Raw genomic sequence first — 26,668 nt, forward strand, 5'->3', positions numbered from 1 at the left:
CAAACATGTGTCAGAGCAGATATGAAAACAGGGCCATCATTAAATATGCAGATGACTCTGTTATTGTCAGCTTACTGAAAGAGGGTGAAACTAACCACGGTCCATTCATTGATGACTTTGTTCAGTGGTGTGAGGAGTCTTATATCCAGCTGAACATATCTAAAACAAAAGATATGGTGATTGATTTTAGGAAACAACAAAATGGGCACGCAGACACTTTAATTAAAGGTCAGAAAATAGAGCAAGTACAATCATATAAATATCTTGGGACCATAATCAATGAAAAACTGAACTTTGATCAAAATTGCAAATCAGTTTGTAAAAAGGGTCACCAGCACCTTTATTGTCTTAGGAAACTTGCTCATTTCCACATTGACCAAAAATGTTTAACTTTGTTTTATCATTCTTTTATTGAGTCTGTTTTATCCTTTTGTTTGGTGGCATGGTTTGGTCAGACCTCTGTCACAGAGAAAAACTCTCTAAATCAGATAGTGAGATGGTCCAGTCGTCTGATAGGTGAGCCACAGTCTTGTTTAGCCTCCCTGTGCTCTACGCAGGTACAGAGGATGGCTTTATCAATCTTTAAAAATGGTTCCCATCCTCCAGCTTCTTCCCTCAGGACGGAGGTTTCTATTTCCGAGATGCAGGACAAAGCGTTATAAAAATAGCTTTGTCCCCGTTGCTGTCACTGAATTAAATAAGAACTGTTTTTGATTCGAAATATTAAAATGACCATATATGTGCCACAGTGAGGTTTATATCTTTACTAGGTATGTGTGTTTTTAAAGGGATGCCAAATGCTGTCATTTTTTCTGTAAAGCAAATTTACCTTGCCTATGGGTATAAATAAAGTTACCTTGACCTTGACCTTGGCTCAGCTGGTTAATAAAGAGGGAGTACTACTTATTTACAATAAATTCCTTACACTATATAATTTTCCCATCAGTGTTTGGGAATTCTCAAAGGTGCTTGGTGCCATACCCTCAGGTACTTTAATGTTATATAAAAACACTGACAGTTCAATATCTGCCTCAGTCACTCTCCCTGATCCAGCTGAGTCAGCAGTGGGAAAAATCTGCTTTTCACAGGAACTTGGTAACAGCAATAAGAGAATACGTAGTTTATTCCAAGAAGCTATCGTGTCTCTCCCATATATATAATATCTTACTGGAACCGACATGTTCCAGATATCACCTGGAAGACAGTCTGGATGATCCCATAAATATCTAATTGCAAACAAGGTGAAGGAAATCTCATATAAAATTCTTCATAAATGTTACCCTGCCAGTCACTATATGGTAACATTTAAAAGAGACATAAATACTAATTGAACTTTCTGTGGGGATCATCCAGAAACTGTGGCACATCTTTTTTGGTACTGTTCCTCTACACAGAGATTCTGGAAGGAATTTAGCAGTTTTGTTATTGTCCATATTTTAAGGGAGTTTTCTTAATGATGGGAAAATGTTTTATTCTGTTTCTTTAAGTTCCCCAGGAAGAATGATAAATGTTTTTTTAATAATAAATTTGTTAATACTTTTAGCTAAAATTTTTATCCATAAATGTAAGTTTATTAATAAAACACCATATTTCTGCCTTTTTATAAGGATATGGAATTGTACATACAATCAATTTCAGACTCAACCAACAAAAAGGCTCTCAGAACAATATTTATATGTTGATTTTTTTCGCGTACTCATAATTATTTTTTTTTTACCCCTGGTTCTGTATGTTCATGTTCTGTTCTTTAGTAAACTTCATCTGTTTGTATGTTGTATACTCATTGTGTTTCAATAAAGTTCAATTCAAAAAAAAGTACGTTCTAAGCTTCAGACGTCACTAGCCACGTGACTCCGGCCAAACGAATCAAGCCTAGACACAGTGCTTCTGAAGCAGTTGATCTTTTTGACACACGCACTGAAGCGTCAGCTTCAAGCGGACCATCACTACCTCTCACATCTAAAGGTAAGTGTCAAGGTAACTTTGAACTGAGTTCAGTCAATCTTGAGTTTTTCGAAGTTTTCTGAGTGAAGTTTTCTGTTGCTCTCTGTGAGAGAAGACCGTTAAAGGCGAGGCTCTCCAGAGTGTAGCAAAACAGGAAACAGCAGCTGGGTGTGTGTAAGTGTGCAAACGAATAGATTAGAAGTGGAAGTGAGCCACGAGTATAGAAAGGTCAGGTTTCGTGAGTTGTTTTTCTCACCATTGATCACGCGCTCAACACTCTACACATACTTGCATCACACGCGCGCTCTCAAGCATCAGTATTGTACAATTCTGGGCGTCACGTGAGTTGAGGTTGTTACCATATAAGGGAAATCTCCATTGTTCTGTAGCAGTGGTTCTCAAACGTTTCACAATGAGTTTCACCCTTACAAGCAACATCAAAGCACAGTAGTATAGGCCTATTTAACACCACATACACATACTTGCCAACGTTCAAAAGGGCTCTCTGTATGTGTGTGTGTACACGTGGGCTGATCAACTGGAGTTGGTTGAACAGATGTATGGCAGACTTTCTTTTCAGGAGCCGCTACCGACAAAACAGCAAATAAACACCAAATATGTCATCTGTGACATTTGTGAGGTTACCTCAAATTCACTCCGTCAGTCTTGTTCCTCTAAAACAACAAAATGTTTAAAAATGTCGCGGGTTTACCTGGTGATATACTCATGCCGATGCTGTTCACAGGAAAGCAAGAGTAAACGATCGGGAGAATCTTGTCTTCGTCATCGTTCCCCTCGTACGTGTTATTACTCCGATTTCAGCGTTTATGCTTCACAACTAAAGTGTGCATTTACTTTGTGTGCACTCAAATGGAGTCGAGCCAACCAGCGCCACCTGTGGCCATGTGCCATAGCCTACTACAAGATTAACTTGTGACACATCTGCACCTGTTTCTATGACCACATTGAGTAGAGTCTGAGGCTGTGTCCCAAATTAGGGTCTGCACGCTTGAAGTACGCGCACTACGCGTACTACGTACGGCGCGCACTATAAGTACCAGAAGTGCGGAAGTGAGAGGCTTGTGAAATGGGACGGTCTAGCCCTTCGTTGCGCTGTTCAGGTTGCCTAGCAACCATGATACTAACCGCGAGAAACGTTACATACAGCTTTGTTTGACAGAAATGAAGGAGAAAAATGTTTTGTCATGACATCACTTTGATTAGTTGAGTAGGCTGAGGCCACGGGACTGTAAAACATGATTGTTGAGCTTCATTTCTGTACTGAACAGTCATTTAAGATTAGTTAGTAAATAACAATTAGCTAATGTTGTTCATGAGACTAAAATCATCTCACTGTGGTAATGTAAATATAATATGGCCAATATTATATTATTGTCAGATTATTATGATATATATATATATATATATGCTTTAAAACCAAGTTAACGCTGTAAGTACAAACATCACTAATGTCACACAACTTTGCCAAAATGTGGCCAACAGCAATGTTTTAATGTTCTTCGTTATTAAACATTCGCACATAATTAAGTGACGTCATGTTCAGTACTTACTTGTGACAGTTCACTCTTGGCCGCTCCCTTCTGCCGTATTTTGCGGCAAAATTATCCACACCCACCGCCGCGCTATGAATTGTGGGATATATGGGACCACGAAGCGCGCACCGGACCACGCTTGATATTTGGGGAAATCGACGGCGCATTTGGAGTATGCATTTGAAGTATGCATTTGAAGTACACTTCGAATTGAGACAGCCGTCGTCGCGTGGCGGTGACGTAATCGCACTTGAAATGCGTACTTCAGGCGTGCAGACCCTGAATTGGGACACAGCACGAGTGGCTGCACTTACACTGGTGCATTCAAATCTACCCACAAACATATTGAAAGATGCAATGCTAGCCATGTGGATTGTCAAGACTAAAACCAATCATTAAGCAAAGACTGCAGGGGTCACTTGTTTCTGCTTATTATACAGCCAGATTTACTTGTGATAGTGGTGTGCGATACTGCATATTTTGGTATCAATCCGATACCAAGTAAATTCAGGCCAGTATCGCCGATACCAATACCGATACGATACTTTTCAATAAATAAGGGGGATGCCTCATTGAATTGCTAAATGGCAATTAATTTTCATGAACTTAAGTGTTTTTTGTGATGTTTCCTTTGGTATTATTAATTAGTTAAAAACCCAGAACATAATTAGGAGAAATAATTTATTTATAATTAAATAAAACAATTTTATTATTGTGGCGGCTCGTGGTCTGCGATGCCGCTGCAGGTGAGATGGACTCACCTTCACTGCATCTACAATGATGCCTCCCGGCTTAAAACCTGTGCGCTGCTTGTGCTGTTGTTGTTTTTGGTGTTAATGTGTACAGCTGGCAGCAGGAGGGCTGCAGCCGTTGAATGTAGGCTACTGTTACAGCAACTGTGTGATCACTGTAAGGGTGGACAGCGCACGGCTCGGGGTGAGCCGGAGGCTTGTGCGCCAGCGGGACCTGCCATGCTGGAGATGGAGGTCATGGTGCGCGGGGGTCCTGCCACGCCTGAGGGCGGCATGCTGTCCACTTCGGCACGCAGGCTGCATGTTCCTGCATGCCGGCCGTCTGCCCAGCTGCCTGTGATCCCCAGCTCACTTCCACGCCTGCTGCGCTGTTGCTGTTTGCCATATGGGTGGCCATCAGGCCAGCTCCGGGGCTTCCGCTGGAGGCGCGGGCGACCGCCAGAGTGGACACTTCCCCGTTGCTGGGCTGGGGCAGTCTTAAGTGCACGCAAACCAGTAAACAAATTAAAACAAATACTGTTGATAAACTATAATACAAAAGTTACAATTAAAATTCTCAACAACAAAAACAACAAAAAAAATATAATTAATATGTAAACAACTTAACAACCCCCAAAGTGTCTAAGTCACGTGACGTGTCAGTGCAACACCGAAACATAAAAGTGGGGGAGAGGGAGCAAAGTGCTCTCCGCTGACACAGGAGCGGTGAGTCCAGCGACCTGGTTGTTTCGTTTTTGTGGCAACAACCAGCATAGCAAACAAGCAGAACTCAAAGTAAAGAATCGCTCTCACCAGGCTAGTATCGATCCGATACCGATGCTGACTTGGGATCGATACTATCGATATTTGGATAGATCCGCCCACCACTAACTTGTGACACACATGTGCAGCTGGCTTTATCACCTATTTTGAATTTGTTTCAAGCACAATACATTTGTAACTTTCAGTGTTTTCCGGTCTTCCAAAAGAAAAAAAAAACCTTCAACTACATGACATTCAATTGTGTATTTGTTTTCACCTTATCATACACTTGAAGTTTTACAAATCGCCTCTCCTTTTGTTAATATCATTTCAGTCCCAGACAATCTAGTTTTTCTTACAGAGATTGAATGCACCTTCTGCGGATGGCGGTACCACACAGTGTGCGTGGACTTCCCCTGTACAGAAGGCAACTACAAATGTTGTGAATGCTAAATAAACAGAAACAAATGATCCCTCTTGTCTTTGCTTAATGATTGGTTTTAGTCTTGACAATCCACATTGCTGGCATTGCATCTTTCAATGCCAGCAATGCCAGGTATCGGTGCTCAAACCTTTTGTGTTTGTTTCCAATAAGTTGCCCACCTCAGGAAGCAAAAATGTGTTCTTTTACTTGTCAGATGAACATATGAGACACTTTGACTCTTCAGTGCAGTGTGGAGCCTAACAAAGATCTGTTTTGTGTCCCAGCTGATCAGCAGGAGGAGAAGAGTCTGACGGAGCAGCAGAGGAACATTTTCAGCTACTTGGACTCAGCTCAGCCACTACAGAGAAAACGATGAGCTCAACACAGAAGGTGACAGACAGAGCAGGGCGATATGACCAAAAATATTTATCATGATATATATTTGAAAATTTGCGATAACGATATAGCTGACGATATAATTGACACCAGACAAAATACTTTACAACCTCGCAACTTTATTAAAAAACCCATCAATGTATTTTCACTTAAACAAGAAGCTGATTTTTATGTGCATTAAAGTTATATAAAAAGTTAACAGTGCAAATGCAAAATCCTTGCTGACAGTTTAACCAAAAGGCATTTCCAGTGGAAATTGGCTGACATATCCTGAGCATAACCATGTATAATATCCAGAAACTTAAAAAGAGGTTATACAGTCGTGGCCAAAAGTTTTGCGAATTGCATAAATATTGGGAAAGTTGCTGCCTAAGTTTTTATAATAGCATTTTGCATACACTCCAGAATGTTATGAAGAGTGATCAGAGGAATTACATCGTCCTTCTTTGCCATAAAAATGAACTTAATCCCAAAAAACCATTACCACTGGATTTCATTGCTGTCATCAAAGGACCTGCTGAGACCATTTCAGTAATCGTCTTCTTAACTCAGGTGAGAATGTTGACGAGCACAAGGCTGGAGATCATCATGGCTGTATCCCAATTCAGGTTCTGCAGCTTTAAAGTACTCAGCCTCAACGGTCCTCAAGGGCCGCGTACTCAAAGACCGCTAAGGCCGGCTTGTAGGCTTGTGAAATGGGACGGTCTAGCCTCCATCACGCTGCCCAGGTTGCCTAGCAACCATGATACTAACAGCTGGAAACGTTTCATACAGCTTTGTTTGACAGAAATGAAGGAGAACATATTTTGTTCATTTGTTTCTACATGAGCTCTGTGTGATTTAATAAGTATCTGAGGCTGAGACCACAGGACTGTAAAACATGATTGTTTGGCTTCATTTCTGTACTGAACAGTCATTTAAGATTAGTTAGTAAATAACAATTAGCTAATGTTGTTCATGAGACTAAAGTCATCTCACTTTGGTAATGTAAATATAATATGGCCAATATTATAGTTATTATATTAATCATTATTAGTTATTACAGCACATGTGAGTGAACTCTGTGTCAAATACTGAGCTTCAGTAAAAGATACAAGTTGCAGCTATTTATATTTCCTATCACCTCAAATCTTCACTCAAAAACACTCAAGTATCTTTGACAGTGTATATATAGATGTATTATATATATGAGACAAATATTGTTCTTTCAGTATGTTGGCATTACTAAATTTGGCTCAATGCTTATATATATGTGTAAAAAGCAAGTGTACTAATATATGTATTAATAGATAAGACACAGAAAAGAGGAACTTTGCCATATAAGCAATGTTTGAAACTGTGTGACGTACAAAGTACAGAAATAACACCATATAAGACATGAGGCCGCCATATACAGACACCATATAAAATGTTAATTCAATTCAATTCAATTCAATTTTATTTACATAGCGCCAAATCACAACAAATGTCGCCTCAAGGCGCTTCATAGATACAGAGAAAAGCCCAACAATCATATGACCCCCTATGAGCAAGCACTTTGGCGACAGTGGGAAGGAAAAACTCCCTTTTAACAGGAAGAAACCTCCGGCAGAACTGGCGTTTGGGTTGTGCAGGACTCTCTCTTCCGGAAGATGATAGAATAAAAAGAAATATAAATGTTTTAACACACTATGAGTCGGTTTTCTCTGTTCTGTCGAGGTTTAATACACAGCACCAGAATGATTGCAGGTGCTCATAAGTAGTTACCATAAATCACCACCTTTCATGGTCTCAGCACATCGACTCTGTTATTAGGAAAATGGGACCAGGCATAGCTATGGCTATGAAATGCTCTTTGTGTATCACTTCTTCAATTATGAAAGATGTCATTAATGCACTAGTAATGTCTCATCTGGAGTATTGTTCAATCACTTGGTCAGCAGCTAATAAGACAGATCTTAGCAGACTTCAGTTAGTCCAGAATAAGGCGTCCAGATTAGTGTTAAGATGTTCATACGATACTAATATTGATAAAATGCATAATCAACTTTCTTGGCTTCCTGTACAGGCTAAAATATTCTATAGCTTACTTGTAGTTATAAAGAAAGCAATTCTGTTAAACACACCACATTTATTTCTGCTCAGCTGCAGTATCCCGATGAAATACATAATGATATTACAGTTTTCAACAAACTGCAATTTAGTAAATGCTCGAGTTAAAAGTAACTTTTTGTAAAACTGTTATATTTAGAGCATCTTTTAAGTGGAATAAATTGCCTTATAAAATTAGAGAATTAGCAACTATTCAAAACTTCAATGAACACTTAGAAGCCAATTTACAGAGCTTTTAGTTGTTGTAAATATTGTAAGAGAGGATTTGTTTTTGAAATTTGTGTAATGTGCCTCAATGTTATTGATATTATTATTGTTGATTGCTTATATTTTAAGAATTGTGAAACCTCACTGTGGATGTAAGAGCCAAATTATGTGGATATTTTGCATCCACTTTATTGTATAATATTTTATGTGAAGCTAATGGGGTTCCTTTTGAATAAACAAATAAACAAACATTGGATTTAATATCACTGAATAATTATGTATAAATCTATAAAAATTATAGAAATATGTAATAGGAAACAACACTATAATATAAATTATAAAATAATTGTGTGTGTGTGTGTGTGTGTGTGTACACAATCAGGAGGGATGGGCATGATTTTAGTGTTTGAGGTGTTTGGTGCCACACTCCACCTTCAGGTTTAAAACTAGTGTTAATGGAGGGAGTTTGAAGGTTCAGTTTGTTCCACGACTGCATTTCACTCACTGCCTCTGTTTGTATCTCTGTCACTGCAGGACCAACACGGAGCGAGAAGTCAGCGCTCTCAGGAGGCCGACAAACCTCACAGAAGAAAGAGAGAGAAAACATACACCTGTGATGAGTGTGGGAAGGATTTTACAGTGAGGGCTTCACTAAAACTTCATCAGGTCATCCACACTGGAGAGAGACCGTTCAGCTGTGACTTGTGTGGAAAGTCTTTTTCCTTGAAGGTCTCCCTAAAACAACACCAACTCATCCACAGTGGAGTTAAAGCGTACAGCTGTGATGAGTGTGGCAGAGCTTTTACTCGCAGTAGCCACTTACAGAGTCATCTAGTTACCCACTCTGGAATTAAGGCATACAGCTGTGACATCTGTGGAAAAACTTTCAGCCGGAGAAGGCACCGAAATATACACCTACGCATTCACACCAGACATGATGTGTACTGCTGTGAACAGTGTGGCAAATACTTTGCTACAGACGCACAATTACAACAACACATGTTTACCCACACTGAGGAGAGACCTTATAAATGTGACCTGTGTGAGAAGACTTTTAAATCTCCACATTACCTGAGACAACACCAACAGATCCACACCAGAAAGAGACTCTACAAGTGCAGCTACTGTGAGGTATGTATTTATATTTTTATCTTGTCATTTTATCCTGACTGTTTGGAACAACTCTGCTCATTAAACTGTGTTAGCATGTTAGCAATTCTACTGCATGGAAAAGCAGCTCTTTGGCTACGTTCACACTGCAGGTCTTAATGCTCAATTCCGATTTTTTTGATCAAATCCGATTTTTTTTTTTTGTCTGCTTGTTCACACTACAAATAACATGTGACAGCAAACGCGCTCTAGTGTGAACGCTCAAAGCGGCCCGCATGCGCAAAAGAAGACGTCACACACAACACGCTCTGTTTAGACCCAGACCAAACAGTATTGTTTGACTGATGGCCCTTAATATAAAGACTTCGGACTTTACGTTTCCCAATTTTTGCTTTAAGTTACTTTGTTATTTACATAATAATGTAAATAACCTAATAATGATCCTTATTGCTGTTTTAGAGAGGAGCGGTGTTTCAAAGGATAGTTGCAGATTTCTGTCAGAATGTGCAGATTATACAGTACAAATAAAATGTTCACGTTTCTCCAACGTTGTCTTCCCAACAGTTTCACTGACATCTACACTGGATGGCCAGGAAGCGTTCGCGATGTCTTCTCGGGCGCTTCTCCGGCGCTGATAATTGCCGTCTGTCTTGTATCAGTTACGTAAAAGACGGATTTAATGCAGCATGACCATTCAAACAGCAGACGCTTTCTAAAACATCGGATATGTATCGGATTCAGTACCACATATAAAAGTGACCCAGATCGGATTTGAAAATATCGGATTTGTGCCGTTCACACTGTCATACAATGATCAGATATGGGTCGCATAGGGTCAAAAATTTGATTGATTGATTTGATGCGCTTTCGCCTGCATTGTGAACGTAGCCTTAGTGATCATTCAGATTTTCATGTCAGTTATGATTTTAGTATTACTGTAGTATTATGGTGGTAGTATTGTAGTTATTGCAGCCCAGTAAACTGAGTGTGTTAACTGAAACAGTAAAATGTAATTGGACGTCTGCAGAGATGCTCTTTATTTCAGGCGGCGTTCAGGATAAAAATGTTGAAGGACTGACTTACACTGTCTTTGTGTCTTTGTTTAGAAGCAGAGCGACACAGATGGATCCAGTTCTCAACCCTGTCATCACTGTGGTGGTGGGAAAGACTTTTGTTGTGACCTCTGTGGAAAAACTTTCAGTTGGCAAGCCTCCCTAAAAATACATCAAAGTAGACACACTGGAAACAAACTGAAATACTGCAAAGAATGTGGGAGAAGCTTCACCACATCACATAACTTAAAACGACATGAACTGATTCACAGTGGGGTTGAAAAGCACGCCTGTGATCAGTGTGGGTCATCCTTCACCTCTGCATGGGGGCTTAAAACACACAAACGAGTCCACACAGGAGAGAAACCTTACAAGTGCAGACACTGTGACAAAAGCTTCTCACACTCAAATGGTCGTAACTATCATGAACGTACACACATGGAAGGAAACTACAGCTGTGACCAGTGTGGCAAGAGCTTCAGGAATCTCAGTTCATACTCCAAACACAAACAATCCCACGTTACTAATAAACTGTTTCACTGTTACCAATGTGCCCAAACATTCACCTCATTGTCTGCTCTGTGCAAACATCAGCGTGATCACTCAGGGCTGAAATCTCTCCCATCACTGGATCACAGTGAATCTGAAGAGACAGAAAGATCCTCTGGTTTCTGTGTCAGACTCAAAAAGCTTGAGATCAGGCTCCACAGAGTTCAGATAGAATCATTTAAACTTGTGTTGAACTGAACTGGTTGCTGGGCTGAACTTCTACATAATACAGATTTACATGGGATCTTATTTTCTGTCGTTTTACTGAGTCAGTTTTGTCCTTTTTTCTCTGTCCTGGTTTTGCTCGTCTGTAAATAATTGAAACTCAGTCAAATAGTTCATTGTTCTCCAGCAAAACGTTTTGGAAACTCATGTTTAACCTTTAAAATTCTGACATGTTTTAGCACACAAGGCTTCATCGGGGAGTTCACTCGTGATTGGACCATGAGAATAAAGGTTTTTAGTTCTTTCAAAGAGGCTTGGAGGTGTTTGATGTTTTTGTTTTTTCTGAAACCACCTGAAAGCAAAACTATTTTTCTTGCTTCATGTAGTGTGGAAGTTTTTAATGTTTCTTTCATCTGTGATGTTCTTGAATGTGTTCACATGAAGATGGTACAAATAAACTGTCCTTTTAGCTTTAGCTCCTTATTTATTCATTATTTATGGATGTAGCACAGCAGCAGTTTGTTGATTAACACATGGAGGGCTCGGGATCTGATGGTAAATAATCAGATTTTTTTTCTTTCTTCCTTGGCAGTTTCTTCGGCCAAGGTCCAGAATTCTGGAGTCCGGTGGCGGATCACCACCGGACTCCTGCTCCCACCTACACACCTGGACAAAAGGTTTGGCTGTCTACCAGATTCGTCCCACTCAGGTCTGAATCCAAGAAACTGTCTCCCACTTTCATTGGTCCCTTTGAAGTCGACTCTGTGATTAACCCGTCTCTGTCCGTCTTAAACTGCCCCGGAATATGAAAATCCATAACACCTTCCACGTGTCGCAAGTGAAGCCGTGCCTCTCTAGTCCTCTGAGAACACAACCATAGAACTAACTGAAGGTTAAAGTCTCTACTATACAAACTGGAACATAATACAAACGGGCATAAAACTCAAAATACCAGCCCGTGACAAAAACGAGCTTTCTTCATTTCTTTAATTTGTAACTGATGGTGAGTAGTATTTCTAGTACATTAAAGCACATTCACAGTGTTTCGTACGTCTCTTTATTTTATTTATTTTTTATTCTAATTTGAATTGATATTACAGCACTAGTGTTGTAAATGGAAAAACGAGATGAAACGCAAATTCACATTTGAAGTCTGTATCTGGATTAACTTTTTTATTGCTGTATAATAATCGACACCGACGTTTGCGAATGGTGGTAGATTTTCCCTTTCTGGGTCCTTGTCCATTAGGTTCCTCTTGTGTCTCCTTCCTGTGTGTCCCTCTTTGTGTGTCCTTTTTTATACGTTTGTGAGTTTGTGTGTGTGTGTGTGTGTGTGGTGGTTGTTGTTGTTGTTGTTGTTGTTGTTGTTGTTTTGCTTTCCTGACAAAGGGAAAATGTGCTTTGCAATTTTACACACAGTAAACCAGTCCAGAGTTCAAAGTTCACAGTTTGTATTTCATCATAAAAGTTCAAGATAAAATATTTACTACACATTTCAGCCAGTGTCAGTCTCTGTTTCACTCTCTAACTGTGGCTTAAGTACATAAAACATTCAAGAATCTGATAGATTAATAATATCTGACAGAATGTGTTCCCAGCACTCGATATCTCCCATTTGTGGTCTACTTCTCATAGTTTTACATATCAACTGACATTATTGTCTACATCTCCACCACTATAGAAGTGAGTGGGCTATTATACCATAATGCACGTTAAGGTAAATACTGCACGTAAAGTAAGTAGCATCTTGTATGAGATGATTAGGGTAAGCAGTAATGTGTATGTGAGCCTAAAGAAAAGGAATTTAAATACACCAATACCAGCTTCAGATCATATTGTATATTATATGTTTCTACTTCTTTTAATATGTCATCTGTCTTGTTTATATGCAGTGACAATTGTACATGTGGAGTTGTGCTCATATTTGGTTTTTATATTCAGTGTATCATTTGTAAAATGTTGACATTTTTTTTCTTTTATTATTGTCTTGTTTGTTTGCACATGCTTGTAAATACAGCAAATATTTACAACCTTTGATTTTTGAAGAATGTTTATGTTTGTGGCGATGAAGCTATCTGGTAACATGACACAGCCCTTTGAACCTCATCTTCATGCCCATCATGTGGCTATGGTACAGGATTTAGGTTTAATGTGATGCATATGCAGGTTACAGCCAGGGGATGGCAGTATGTTGTGGATTGATTTGGCATGTTCGACTACTGTTACTCCAAATTCTCTCACATATAACATGAAAAACCCCTCTTACCCAATGTCATGGAGTTTTACAGGTACACAGAGGCACTGAGTCACATCAAAGAAGCCAATGATGGTGAAATGGGAAGCTGATGGTGTCATTATATATATCCAGGAATATGTGGCTGAGGATAGTTGCCATGAAAGGTGTAGGAACATACCCCACTACCAACTCAGTGTCGAAAGAGTTATGTTGGGAAAAAAGAGTGTTCAGATTTGCAGCTCCTTCCTCTTGAAATCAGCGGAAATCAACAAAAACGTAATGAGCTGATCTCACTTAATAGATTTTAAGGAGATTTTTCAACTTGACTGACTTGGATGCAGCTACTTCAGCCTGCAAATGTTTGACCTGAATATTATTATGTTTTTTTTCTGTCATTAGACACTTTTCATCACTTTTCATAATGTTCAAGTTTTCATTCTTAATAGATTCTGAAGTTTTGGTCGTTTTAGTTTCTAATTTTTTGGCCTGTATTTAATGTACTTAATGTATATATTTGTTTGTTTGTGTATATGTTACCAGTTTATGCAGCTTTATTGATTGTTTTGCTTGAGGTTTTTTAATCTGATGAGTTTTAATTTTCATAATAAAATAAAATAAATAGGTGCATTAAAAAAACAGTTGCAGACGCTTCCTGTAAGGTGGAATTAAGATGAAGTGACATCTTCATCATGAAGTGACACACACAGTAAACTTTATTATCCAGCTTCTGTGGATTAACACATCAGCAGAATTTATTAGTTAATTATATTCATAGAGAGAATTAATTGGCTGAAATTTTTGGAAAGTTGTTATCATATCTCTACCAAATGTCTTTATAGAGTTCATATAACACCACATGGGCTTGTCCAGGAGCTGAACCCGGGAGCTTGCACACCTAATCATTACCCAGACCAACAAGCCACAGAAACAATGCAGTTTTAGCAATGTTGGAGCAAATACATGAAACACGACAGAAGAATGTACGAAAGAATATCTTGAAAGCCGATGCTAGCTAAATGTCCTGCAGCTGTATGTGAGGCATTCAGGGAACTTATGTGGAGAGAAATCTGTCTCAAAAGAGTGACAAATGCCTACAGTATGATCCACACACAAAAACAACTGACCACACAAACTTTCTGATCAGAAGGAGGCTTGTGAAAAATCTCAAGCTACAAGTTGAAGGAGCCATTTTAGTCGTTCAAGATAAAATGCCACATTTGTTAATTACAGAGTTCAGGACTGTTACATGTTACATTGTTCCAAATAATTGGAGCCATAAATAAAAGACTAAAGAGACAAATGGGAATGTGGTTGCAATCCAAAGTCAGACTAAGATTTTTTCCAGTTTCGCAGTCTTTTATTTACAGTCTGTTTCTTCTGGTGGTAAACCTGTTTCACATGTTTGGACCAAATTTTAGGCCTACATAGCTGCTGGTTGCAGCTATGTATGTTGTTTGCAGCAATGCTGCAAAGAACATCTTAAAAATACTAAATTCTTCATTGATTTGAGCTGTGGGGTATGCTACACTTGCCACAAACCCAAATCACGAGATCCTTGAATTCCATTTTTAATCTGAACAGAAACTTCCAAGGGTCTGTGGACAATGGATGACCATCCAGTCCAGCAGGTGGTGGTAATGTACCTTAAAGCGTTAACCGCCCAAAAATCCAAAAAGAACCCATACTCCGGAACAGTAGGAGGCGGTAATGCTCCTTTACGTTGGTTGCCAACCGCCGTTAAATACAAAGAAGAAGAATCCAAAAAGAAGAAGAAGACGACGAACGGGACAACGACGAAGAAGAAGCCACAGAGTTCCCGTTTCATTGCTGTTTGTTTGTTTTTCCCTTTCCCATCTAAAAGTAAGTGCCAATGTAAGTTTGATCTGAGTTTAGTCAATCTTGAGTCTAATGAAGTTTTCTGTTGCTCTCTGTGAGAGCGGGTGGGAGAAGACCGTTAAAGGCGAGGCTCTCTAGAGTGTAGCAAAACAGCCGGGTATGTGTATAAGTGTGCAAAACAATAGATTAGAAGTGGAAGTGAGCCAGGAGTATAGTATGGTCACGTTTTGTGAATTGTTTTTGTCACTACTGATCACGCGCTCAACACACACTCTACACGTGCTTGCATCACACACGCGCACTCTCAAGTATCAGTATTATACAATTCAGCTGGACTGGCCATCGGACATACCGAGCATTTATTTGTTTATCGCCCACTTTGCCCCAGAAAGAGGAAAACACCGTATGTTGGCGGAAAAGTCCTATAATGAAATACATTTATTTATATTAAAACACAGCTGCCTTTATCTTATTGGCGCAAAGTTGTGGCTGCCCACTGGGCATCTGATTCTAATAACAGGCCTCAGTCTCACCTGGTACTGCTGTGCCATACTGCTAAATTTGGTATCGGTGCTGAAACCTTTTGTGTTTGTTTCAAACAAGTTGCCCACTTGGGGAAGCTAAAATTTGTTCTTTGTGCTGTCAGATGAACATATGAGACACTTTGACTCTTCAGTGCAGTGTGGAGCCTAACAAAGATCTGTTTTGTGTCCCAGCTGATCAGCAGGAGGAGAAGAGTCTGACGGAGCAGCAGAGGAACATTTTCAGCCATCTGGACTCAGCTGAGGCACTACAGAGGAAACAATGAGCTCAACACAGGTGACAGATACTAGTGATAACTAATACTCCATTAAAAGCTGAAGTACTGATATATATTTTACGCAAAACTTATTGATCCATGTGCTATATTAATGTAATGTAATGTTTTAATAATGTAATAATACAATGGCTACATTGTAGAGGGTGACTTTGCCTCTAAACAGGAACATGAGCAGGGAAGAGGTTAAAGTGGGATTGAGCAGGTGGGAACCCTAAAATCAGCTGTAGTGGCTCAGCGTGGGGAAAAGAATCACAGCTCACAATAATTTCTATTGAGAGCTCCAGTAGATTTTCTTAAAGTACAGGCTGTGATCAGCTGACCTGCTGCTCTCTGTGGATGTACACAACTGAATTCAACCAGATGTCAGCAGATGTTTCATGAGCTGTCCTGGCTGATTTCCATCCTCTACACTGACAGTACACTGTCTTTATATTAGACACTATACTGTCGGTATGAAGGTGGAACTCAGTGAATGAATGTCAGCATCATGAGCTTCAGTTTAAATGAATCTCTGCTACACTTGATGTAATCTAACTGTTACATGAGCACCACAGTCACTGTGCACCAGTCACACACTGTTCTTTACTTTAAATCCATCACAGTTCAGCAAACGAACCTGTTTATCTTGCACTAACCTGCAGAGGATCTTCATGCAGTCTTTAAATAACACAGTTAATCTGCCTCAGATTGTTTTACAACCTGAAAAAACACAATGTCACATGTACAGACATGTATATTAATCAAATCCCACTAAGCAGTCCTTACCTTTAAATCTAACCTCTCCTCTTCCTCTCCTGTCCTGTGTGTCGACCTTGTTCTCATTCGACAGCGTAACATACCGACGATTTGTCACATCCCGAGGCGTTCCTCAGGCACGCGAAAGTTAACCTTCTGCATTCCTATGATATGCACCGGGTTGTGGATGGAAAGCAATAGATTGGCGCTGCCGGCAGTAATACACGTACCAATGTGTATTCCAGCTCTGACCATAACCTGATCCCTAACACAAGCACCACCTTAATCATGTTAGATAGTGTTTTCCAAAACGATTACAGTAAACGTATAAACGTACATGTGTAGATTCATTCCAAACGGTTCTCATGTTTCGTAATTTTTCTGAACTCGTAATATAGTGACGTGTTGGGTGGCGGAAAGCGTAACATACTGAAGATTTGTCATCTAGCACAAGCGTCAACAACCTTTAACACCCAAAGAGCCATTTGGACCCAGTTTCTAAGGAAAAGAAAACACTGGGAGCCGTAAATACTTTTTAACATCTAAAATGAAGATAACACTGTGTATATTGTTTTTTTTAACCTTTATGCTTTGTATAAACAACTATAGTGTGTTGCTTATGAAATCCATGAAGTGCTAAAGAGAAAATGTAATTTTATTTATGTAATGAATACATTTTCAACTCTTAAAAAATAATAACAAAAAAGAAAGACAACCAGTTGAAGGTCTCTTTTAAATGAATTAAAAAGCTAAACTTAATCATGTCGCAAACAAAAACTGTTGTCAGCTGTCATCCTTATATCGCCTTTGGGCTTTCGGAGCATAGGGGAGCCTTGACCTGAATTTAGAAAATAATTGGAAAACAGCACTATGCTCCTAAAAAATTCAAAATAAATATTTGCAAAATATCTGCATAATATTTATTTTACCTGGTTAATGTGTGTCGCAGGGTGTGGCCTGCAGGAGAGGCACACGCACCTGAGCGGCATCCACAATCACGCCTCGCCGACTTAAGTCTGTTGTTTGTATGTATCGGGCTGTGAGCTGGAAAGCTACAGCCGGCTGTGTGTTTGTGTGAAAAGTGGTCAATAAAGAGATGCTGAAGAGCATGCTAATGCAAACATCGTCGGCTCTGCCGTGATATGTTTACAATGGGACTACAAACTTCAACTGTAATACATTCTAGTACATTATCAATCACCATCGTCATCTTTTCCACCACATTAAATTTCAAGGATTTGTCCACATACAAGGCCGCTCCTCCTCCTCCTTTGTTTCGCCTAGTTATAAATGTGACATCATAACCCTCCAGTTCAAAGTCTGTTCCTTTTCCATATTGATCCAAGTTTCTGATAAGGCAATGACAGTAAATGGATGTGAAAACTGGTTAAGATATTCTTTGATATGATTAAAATTAGCATAGAGACTTCTACAGTTAAAGTGGATAATTGAGAATTTATTCTTAGTTTTAATCCTCAGATTGTAGTCTTTATTTGTATAGTAGCAGCATTGTTATTGTTAGATGACAAGAAGTTGTTGTCTGGATCTATTTTATATTCCAAGTCCTGTGTATTGTGATCCATATAGTTAAATGTTTTCAGTTTCAATTGATCATATTCTGCAACTGTCTGACTGATGCAGCTGTTTCTTCCAGATGTTTGAGTTCTTCCTTCCAGTGTGTGTCATAAGTGAGTGTGTGGTTGTCTGTTACCTTGTTTGTCGTCCAGATCGTGTTGCTCACTGATATTTTTCGACATCTGCCATGTTTTTAATGGTCAGAACTTTGGCTTCATCTGGTGATCCGTTTAGTTTAATGAATATTTTTCAGTTCGTCGTCCAAGTGCTTTGAATTTTTCCCAGCTTCTTAAGGTGTCGCGCTTTTTTTTTTGGCTATTTCAGCGTTGTGTTTGGTTAGATCAGGGGTCGGCAACCTGTGGCTCCGGAGCCGCATGCGGCTCTTTTGTCCTTATACCGCGGCTCTGGGTGGTTTGGGAGAATAAATTAGAAGTATTTGGCTGAAGCATAATTTATTTGTGTTTAGTTCTTTTTTTTTTTTCTTTTTTTTTTTTAAACTTGTAGTTCTAAATTGGAAGATTATTGTGATATTGAAATATTAAATAGAATTGTATTTTATTATTTTTCATCGCTCAAAATAAGCATCGCACTCGCAGGAGGCCGGTAAACCTGTCGAAACGCCGTGCATTTATCTATCGAGACTTTCAACTCCAGGTAGGCCAGTTATGGATCTTCGGATCCACATTATGTTGGCAGCTATTCTCCACCGTGAACTATGTTAAAAACAAACACTGTTCACGCCTGACAGATGACAAGTTACAGAACTGCGTAAAGATGAAAGTCACTTCGTACAGCCCCGATTTGCAGGTGCTGTGCGCAGAGGTTCAGGAGCAGAAGTCCCACTGTAAACATACCACGGCAGACCCGACAATCTTTCTATTAACATGCTCTTCAGCATCTCTTTATTGACCACTTTTCACACACGGTTGCTGTACACATACAGCCGGCTGTAGCTGTTCAGCTCACAGCCCGACACACACCAACACAACAGCAGACAGAGCACAGACGTTAAGGCGGCGAGGCGTGATTGCAGGTGCCGCTCAGGTGCGTCCAACTCCCATGCAGCGTCACTGCAGACCACGCCCCGCCACACACATTAACCAGGTAAAATACATATTTAGACAGAATTTTGCAAATATCTATTTTTTATTTATTTATTTATTTTAGCAGCATAGTGCTTTTTTTCCCAATTACTTTTTAAAAGTCAGGTCAAGGCTCTAAAAGCCCAAAGGCGATATAAGGTTGGCGGCTCACAACCGTATTGGCAGCACAGTGGCACGGTGGTTAGCACTGTTGGGGTGGCTGTGGCTCAGGTGGGAGAGCAGATCAGCTACTGATCAGAAGGTTGGTGGTTCGATTCATGGCTTCCTCCAGTCTGCATGCCAAACATCCTTGGGCAAGATACTAACCCCAAGTTGCCCTCCGATGCGTGCATCGGAGTATGAGTGGGTGTGAATGTAGTTTAGTTTGCACTTGTGTTTAGAAGTGCTTGTATGAGTGGGTGCGAATGGGTGAATGAGGCATGTTGTATACAGTGCTTTGAGTACTCTGGGAGAGTAGAAAAGCGCTATATAAAAAACAGTCCATTTACCATTTACCACTGTTGCCGCACTGCAAGAAGGTCCTGAGTTCAATTCCACCATCAGGCCGGGGTCTTTCTGTGTGGAATTTGCATGTTCTCCCCGTGGGGGGGTTCCTCCAGGTACTCCGGCTTCCCCCATGCAGCTTGTGGGGATAGGTTAATCCAAATTGCCCATAGTGAATATGCGAGGGAATGTGAGTGCGAATGGTTGTCTGTCCCTGTGTGTTGGCCCTGCGACCCCACAAAAGGATAAGAAGAAGCGAATGGATGGATGGCTCACATGGTTTACTTAAGCTGGGTGTCTTTCCTTTTGTTATATGTCTTTAAAAGTTCAAAATGTGTTAATTACATAAATACAATTAAATTTTCTCTGTAGCACTTCATGGATTTCATAAGCAACACACTTTAGTTGCTCTGTGGATTCTTTTAAAAAGCAGTTAAAAACTTTTCTGTTCAAACAAGCCTTTTGTTGATCTATGTATTTGATATTATTTACATTATTTACATTTATTTTGTGACTGCCTGTCTGTGAAAAAGGCTTAATATATAAACTTTACTTACTTACTTTAGTTGTTCACACAAAGCATAAAGGTAAAAAAAACAACAACATACACAGTGCTATCTTCATTTTAGATGTCAAAAAGTATTTGCGGCTCCCAGTGTTGTTGTTTTTTTGCGTGGAAACCGGGTCCAAGTGGCTCTTTGGGTGTTAAATGTTGCTGACCCCTGGTGTAGGGAGTAAAAGTTTAAAAGAAACCCTGAGGCTACAATCAGACTCTGACATTTTCCTTTACTGAACCAGGCTGGTAACTGTTACTTTTGATTTATTATCATTGAATAAATTAGAAAATTACAGAAATATATATCAGGGAACAACAATAGGAAATATAAAAAAGTATAGACCTGGTAAATATTTATATATTATATATGTATACATTTTTATATATCTGTGTACAATCAGGAGGGATGGGCATGATTTTAGTGTTTGAACAGTCATAAAATTATTTTAAACACTGGGTTGGATGTAATGTGTTAGAACTACCAGTAAATGGTAAAAATGGTAAATGGCCTGTATTTGTATAGCGATTTTACTAGTCCCTCTAGGGACCCCAAAGCGCTTTACACACCCAGTCATCCACACACACATTCACACACTGGTGGAGGCTACAGTTGTAGCCACAGCTGCCCTGGGGCAGACTGACAGAAGCGAGGCTGCCATATTGCGCCACCGGCCCTTCTGGCCAACACCAGTAGGCGGTAGGTGAAGTGTCTTGCCCAAAGACACAACAGCCGAGACTGTCCAAGCCTCGAACCGGCAACCTTCCGATTACAAGGCGAACTCCCAACTCTTGAGCCACGATCGCCCAGTAGGTGGTGATAAGAGACCTTTAAGGTGTTTGGTGCCACACTCCACCTTCAGGTTTAAAACTAGTGTTAATGGAGGGAGTTTGAAGGTTCAGTTTGTTCCACGACTGCATTTCACTCACTGGCTCTGTTTGTATCTCTGTCACTGCAGGACCAACATGGAGCAAGAAGTCAGCGCTCTCAGGAGGCCGACAAACCTCACAGAAGAAAGAGAGAGAAGACATACACCTGTGACGAGTGTGGGAAGGATTTTACTTTGAAGGGTTCACTAAAACAGCATCAGGTCATCCACACTGGAGAGAGACCGTTCAGCTGTAACTTGTGTGGAAAGACTTTTTCCACAAAGGGTTCCCTAAAACAACACCAACTCATCCACAGTGGAGTTAAAGCGTACAGCTGTGATCAGTGTGGCAGAGCCTTTACTCAAAGAAGCAGCTTACAGAATCATCTAGTTACCCACTCTGGAATTAAGGCATACACCTGTGACATTTGTGGAAAAGCTTTCAGCCGGCTAGAGCACAGAAATAAACACCTACGCATTCACACCAGACATAATGTGTACAGCTGTGAACAGTGTGGCAAATACTTTGCTACAGACACACAGTTACAACAACACATGTTTACCCACACTGAGGAGAGACCTTATAAATGTGACCTGAGTGAGAAGTCTTTTAAAGTTCCAGATTACCAGAGACGACACCAACAGATCCACACCAGAAAGAGACTCTACAAGTGCAGTTACTGTGAGGTATGTATTTATATTTTTATCTTGTCATTTTAGCCTGACTGTTTGAAACAACTCTGCTCATTAAACTGTGTTAGCATGTTAGCAATTCTACTGCATGGAAAAGCAGCTCTGAGTGATTATTCAAATTTTCATTTCAGTTATAATTTTAGTATTACTGTAGTATTATGGTGGTAGTATTGTAGTTATTGCAGCCCAGTAAACTGAGTGTGTTAAACAGTAAAATGTAATTGGATGTCTGCAGAGATGCTCTTTATTTCAGGCAACGTTCAGAATAAAAATGTTGAAGGACTGACTTACACTGTCTTTGTGTCTTTGTTTAGAAGCAGAGCGACACAGATGGATCCAGTTCTCAACCCTGTCATCACCGTGGTGGTGGAAAAAACTTTCGTTGTGACCTCTGTGGAAAAACTTTCAGTCAGCAAAAGACCCTAAAAAGACATCAACGTAGACACACTGAAGACAAACTGCAATACTGCAAAGAATGTGGGAGAAGCTTCACCACATCAACTGAGTTAAAACGACATGAACTGATTCACAGTGGGGTTAAAAAGCACCTCTGTGATCAGTGTGGGTCATCCTTCACCTCTGCAAGTAAGCTTAAATCACACAAACGAGTCCACACAGGAGAGAAACCATACAAGTGCAGACACTGTGACAAAAGCTTCTCACATTCAGGTAATCGTAACAAGCATCAAGGTACACACATGAAAGGAAACTACAGCTGTGACCAGTGTGACAAGAGCTTCAGGAATCTCAGTTCATACTCTGATCACAAACGATCCCACGTTACTAATAAACTGTTTCACTGTTACCAATGTGCCAAAACATTCACTTCATTGTCTGCTCTGTGCAAACATCAGCGTGATCACTCAGGCTGAAATCACTCCCATCACTGAATCACAGTGAATCTGAAGAGACAGAAAGATCCTCTGGTTTCAGTGTCAGACTCAAAAAGCTTGAGATCAGGCTCCACAGAGTTCAGATAGAATCATTTAAACTTGTGTTGAACTGAACTGGTTGCTGGGCTGAACTTCTACATAATACAGATTTACATGGGATCTTATTTTCTGTTGTTTTACTGAGTCAGTTTTGTCCTTTTTTCTCTGTCCTGGTTTTGCTCGTCTGTAAATAATTTGATGTTTGATGTTTTTGTTTTTTCTGAAAGAAAAACTATTTTTCTTGCTTTATGTAGTGTGGAAGTTTTTAATGTTTCTTTCATCTGTGAGGTTCTTGAATGTGTTCACATGAAGATGGTACAAATAAACTGTCCTTTTAGCTTTAGCTCTTAATTTATTCGTTATTTATGGATGTAGCACAGCAGCAGTTTCTTGATTAACACATGGAGGGCTTGGGATCTGATGGTAAATAATGTTTTGTGTCCTTGTACACATCATACAGCTCAGCTGTTCCACAGATGTCAGGTTTACACAGTGGGATGGTTTGTAAGAAGGACTGCCACAAAGGATTATTTTGATAGTCGATTAGTCACGGATTATTTTTGCAATTAATCGACTAATCAGATCATGCAGCCATTCGACGTAAAACGTATAGTTTATTGCACCAGCATGCATCTGCTCTTATTTAACTATTATTAGCTTACAGCTTGAAGTGTTTAAGGAAGCTCACAAGGAATATATTTACACAGTTCATTGGGTTTATATAAAAAGGTGCAGAGATAGTGCTATGTACAAAAGTGGGGGTACAGAGCTCCAGGGAAATCCAGGGAAAAGACACTTGCTCCTCATCAAACAATCCATGCACAAGGTCAGGCTCTCTCTCTCTGACACTCACCACAGGGAAACATTTGTTAGTTCAAAGCTCAGGAACACAAGGGAAAACTTGCAGGTAACTTGACGGCACTAACATGAATCATACATAACGATCCAACAAAGAACAGCAGTCACTCCCTGGCTTAAATGCTGGCACACTAATGAGTCTCAGACGTTTGTTCCTCTGAGTGGCGTGGGCCGAGGGCGTGAACCCGCAATGAGTTCCACCCCGGCAAGAGAGAGACAGAATGAGAGAGAGCGCACGAGAGCGAGAGAAACGCAGAAACAGCTTAACAGTACCCTGCTGATCCTCCTGGCCGTGACAGGTCCTCTGGTGATGTCACCATGAAAGGCAGAGAGCCCCGCCTACCTCAGGACCTCCCCTGTCATGTATTGATCAGAATCCAGAGTTGGGTCGAGTATCCAAAAAATTGTACTCAAGTAAGAGTAGCATTACTTTAAAATATTATTACTCAAGTAAAAGTGAAAAGTAGTTGTCAAAAAAGTTACTCAAGTACGAGTAAAAAAGTACTTGGTGAAAAGACTACTCAAGCAGTGAGTAACTGTCTGAAATGTCCAATTTATTTTATAAATAAATGCTATCAGACAAACAAAAATGAATAAATATACAAATTTTAGTATTTTCAAAACGTTTTCAGAGAAAACATTAGAACGAGGCATCTTCAACATTATGTTCATACAAGGAAGCTCAGTTTACCATGAATTGTATGGGTGTGCATCTATTTCTGCATATTTAGCAAAAATGTGCCATTTCTTCACTCAGTGAGGTGATGGTTAAGATTCAGCAGCAGTTTGCTCTCAAGGTTCTTTCTGTGAAGCTGTAACTGTTTAGCAGTGAACAGGAGTCCTGCAGGTCAAAAAATGGTACCACCTCGTCGACAGCCAGACCGTCTTGGGTGCAATCCGGCGTGAGAGCTACGGTTTCCAGACCTCCTTCGCAAACCGTGTTGGTGAAATCCAGACATTTGGACATCCATTGATGTCCAAGATTGGTGGTGGATTCCCGGGTCAGCAAACATTGCAGACATTCTGACAACGGGCCAATCCAAATGCCCTAACCGAGGACTCCGAGTGGCAGTCGGGTCCAAAGTTTCTCCAACTTCCTGAAGATGAGTGGCTGAAGAAATCCACCGGAGAAGTCGCTGCCCAAGCTCGAGAAAAGGTCACAAAGCTACAGAAAAAGACTTTTGTTGCGGTCCTTACCAGAATCCACATCAAGGCAGCTCAGGACTCAGCACACGTAGAGTCGAGAAGACCACTGGCAGGAGTAGCAACGCAACAGCTAATCGACGAAAGGCAATTCAGCAACCTGAGAAGGCTGATTGGGACCGTGGCGTGGGTCTGGAGGGTTGCCAAAAAGTTCATGAGATCCAAGACCAGAGACCAAGAAAAGTGGGAGGTAGTACCATCTTCGGGTGTCCTCACAGTCAGCGAGAGACGAGATGCTTTTCGAGACCTTTGCCTAGCAGCACAAGAGGGCATCGACTTCCCAATGCAAACTTATTGGTAATGTCACAAGAAAAACAATGGTGTGCTTGGTTTCAACGTAGGTAACGACCTCTCTCATGACCCCAGGATGTGAGTGTGTATGCCAGAGCACTCTGGGAGGCACACAGAGTCATTACAAACTACTAAGGATCAAACCTCTATTATTATGGAATAGATTGCAAAACTATAAACATATACGAGTAAATATTTCTAAGCATAAATGACAATCCAACAATATAAACCTTACACTTTATAGTACAGGAACACTTTTAAAGGACAAAAATTAACATAAACTTTGACCATAATACAGATAAAGTATTACATATGTGTTTTAAAATTGTTCCTCCGATGGGCAGGATATCACTATTAGACTGTCCAACCAGCAAACTTCAACAAAAGAACACAGCAGCATTCAGTGATCAGCACAGATGAGCTTGTTCTTCTAACACTCAGCATCTGATCCCTGTTGGTCTGTGTGCTTCTTCTTTTGGTCAGTTAGAAACCCTGCAGTAACCTGACCCAACACTCTGTCTTTTTGTTCGCCTCAATGTTGAAGTGTCAAATGTCCAACATCTGGAAAGGAACCCACACCAGTGTACTGTGATGTTTCACCAACATGTGGCAGACGCTGGGCCTGCCTTTCATGCTGACATCACCAGAGAGCCCCGGCCACCTCAAGACCTCCCCTGTCATGTATTGATCAGGATGATTATGAAGATGACCGAGTGCAAATAAGACGCAACCAGAATGTTTAGATGCTTTCTAATTATTCATGAATATCATGAGAGTGTTTGTGTGTTTTGTCTTTTCTTTCCTGACGTTTGTTACTAACAAAGACAGTTTACGCTCTGTATGTGTTTTCATCCTTACCAGCCACACTCTAACTACAATTAAGAAAACAATCTTTAGAAATTGTTGACTCAGTGACTTCATAAAATATTTAAGTGGTTCAGGTAGAGCCAGTTTTTAAATGACCATGAACACTTACCTTATTGTATCTGTACAGCATGTTTTTCTATTAGACAGATTTGTAACAGAGGCTTTGCTCTCAGTAAGTTTGAAGTCATTTTCTGAATTATTTTGTAATCTCTGATCTTTGTGTATCCTGCTCAGTTTGCATGCTGCCTTTAGGAGTTTCTCTCTTTTGCATTTGAAGATAATTCATTGAATATACTCAGCTGCTTCCCTTTGGTGCCTCGCACATCACTTTGTGACGTTTTTCAGTGTCCAGTTATGTTTTTTTATTGCTGTTTGAATTCTCTGTATGTTTGACCCTGTAGACTGTTTAATGGACTACTTGTCTTCCTGTTTGTAACCACTGCCTGTTTACGACTAAAGATTTGGATGTTTGACTTTAATACAGCCTCTGCGTGTCGTCCCTTTGTGTCCTCGTCCTCTGTGAATGTATCACAGATGTTTTCATTATAATATCATTATAATAATAGAGTAAGATGGCGCCATTGTACGGCAGGCCGTCCTCATCTCTGTTGTCGAGCTCTTTTCCTTGAT

General features: G+C 40.1%; 1 protein-coding gene and 1 pseudogene across 2 annotated transcripts; both read left to right on the top strand.

The window, feature by feature from the left end:
- The first annotated feature begins 1,873 nt into the window (after positions 1–1,873).
- On the top strand, positions 1,874–13,830 carry LOC148101524 (uncharacterized). Its single transcript, XM_087846350.1, has 4 exons — positions 1,874–1,965; positions 5,699–5,804; positions 8,643–9,239; positions 10,325–13,830. The coding sequence occupies exons 2-4, from the start codon at positions 5,787–5,789 to the stop codon at positions 11,015–11,017; spliced, it is 1,308 nt and encodes a 435-aa protein (XP_087702476.1). The 5' UTR covers positions 1,874–1,965; positions 5,699–5,786; the 3' UTR covers positions 11,018–13,830.
- A 1,142-nt stretch (positions 13,831–14,972) lies between these two features.
- On the top strand, positions 14,973–23,162 carry LOC148101525 (uncharacterized; annotated as a pseudogene). The gene is made up of 4 exons (XR_015719653.1): positions 14,973–15,080; positions 15,773–15,875; positions 21,285–21,881; positions 22,202–23,162. The product of XR_015719653.1 is annotated as an uncharacterized LOC148101525 (transcript).
- The last annotated feature ends 3,506 nt before the right edge of the window (positions 23,163–26,668 follow it).

The sequence above is a fragment of the Neolamprologus brichardi genome, chromosome 9 (assembly GCF_056152115.1).
Source record: "Neolamprologus brichardi isolate AB-2024 chromosome 9, ASM5615211v1, whole genome shotgun sequence".
Classification (NCBI taxonomy): domain Eukaryota; kingdom Metazoa; phylum Chordata; class Actinopteri; order Cichliformes; family Cichlidae; genus Neolamprologus; species Neolamprologus brichardi.

Bases quoted from the DNA above. Each gene is read 5' to 3' on its own strand.
- LOC148101524 (XM_087846350.1), top strand. The intron at 9,240-10,324 runs GTATGTATTTAT...GTCTTTGTTTAG, and splicing joins ACAAGTGCAGCTACTGTGAG to AAGCAGAGCGACACAGATGG.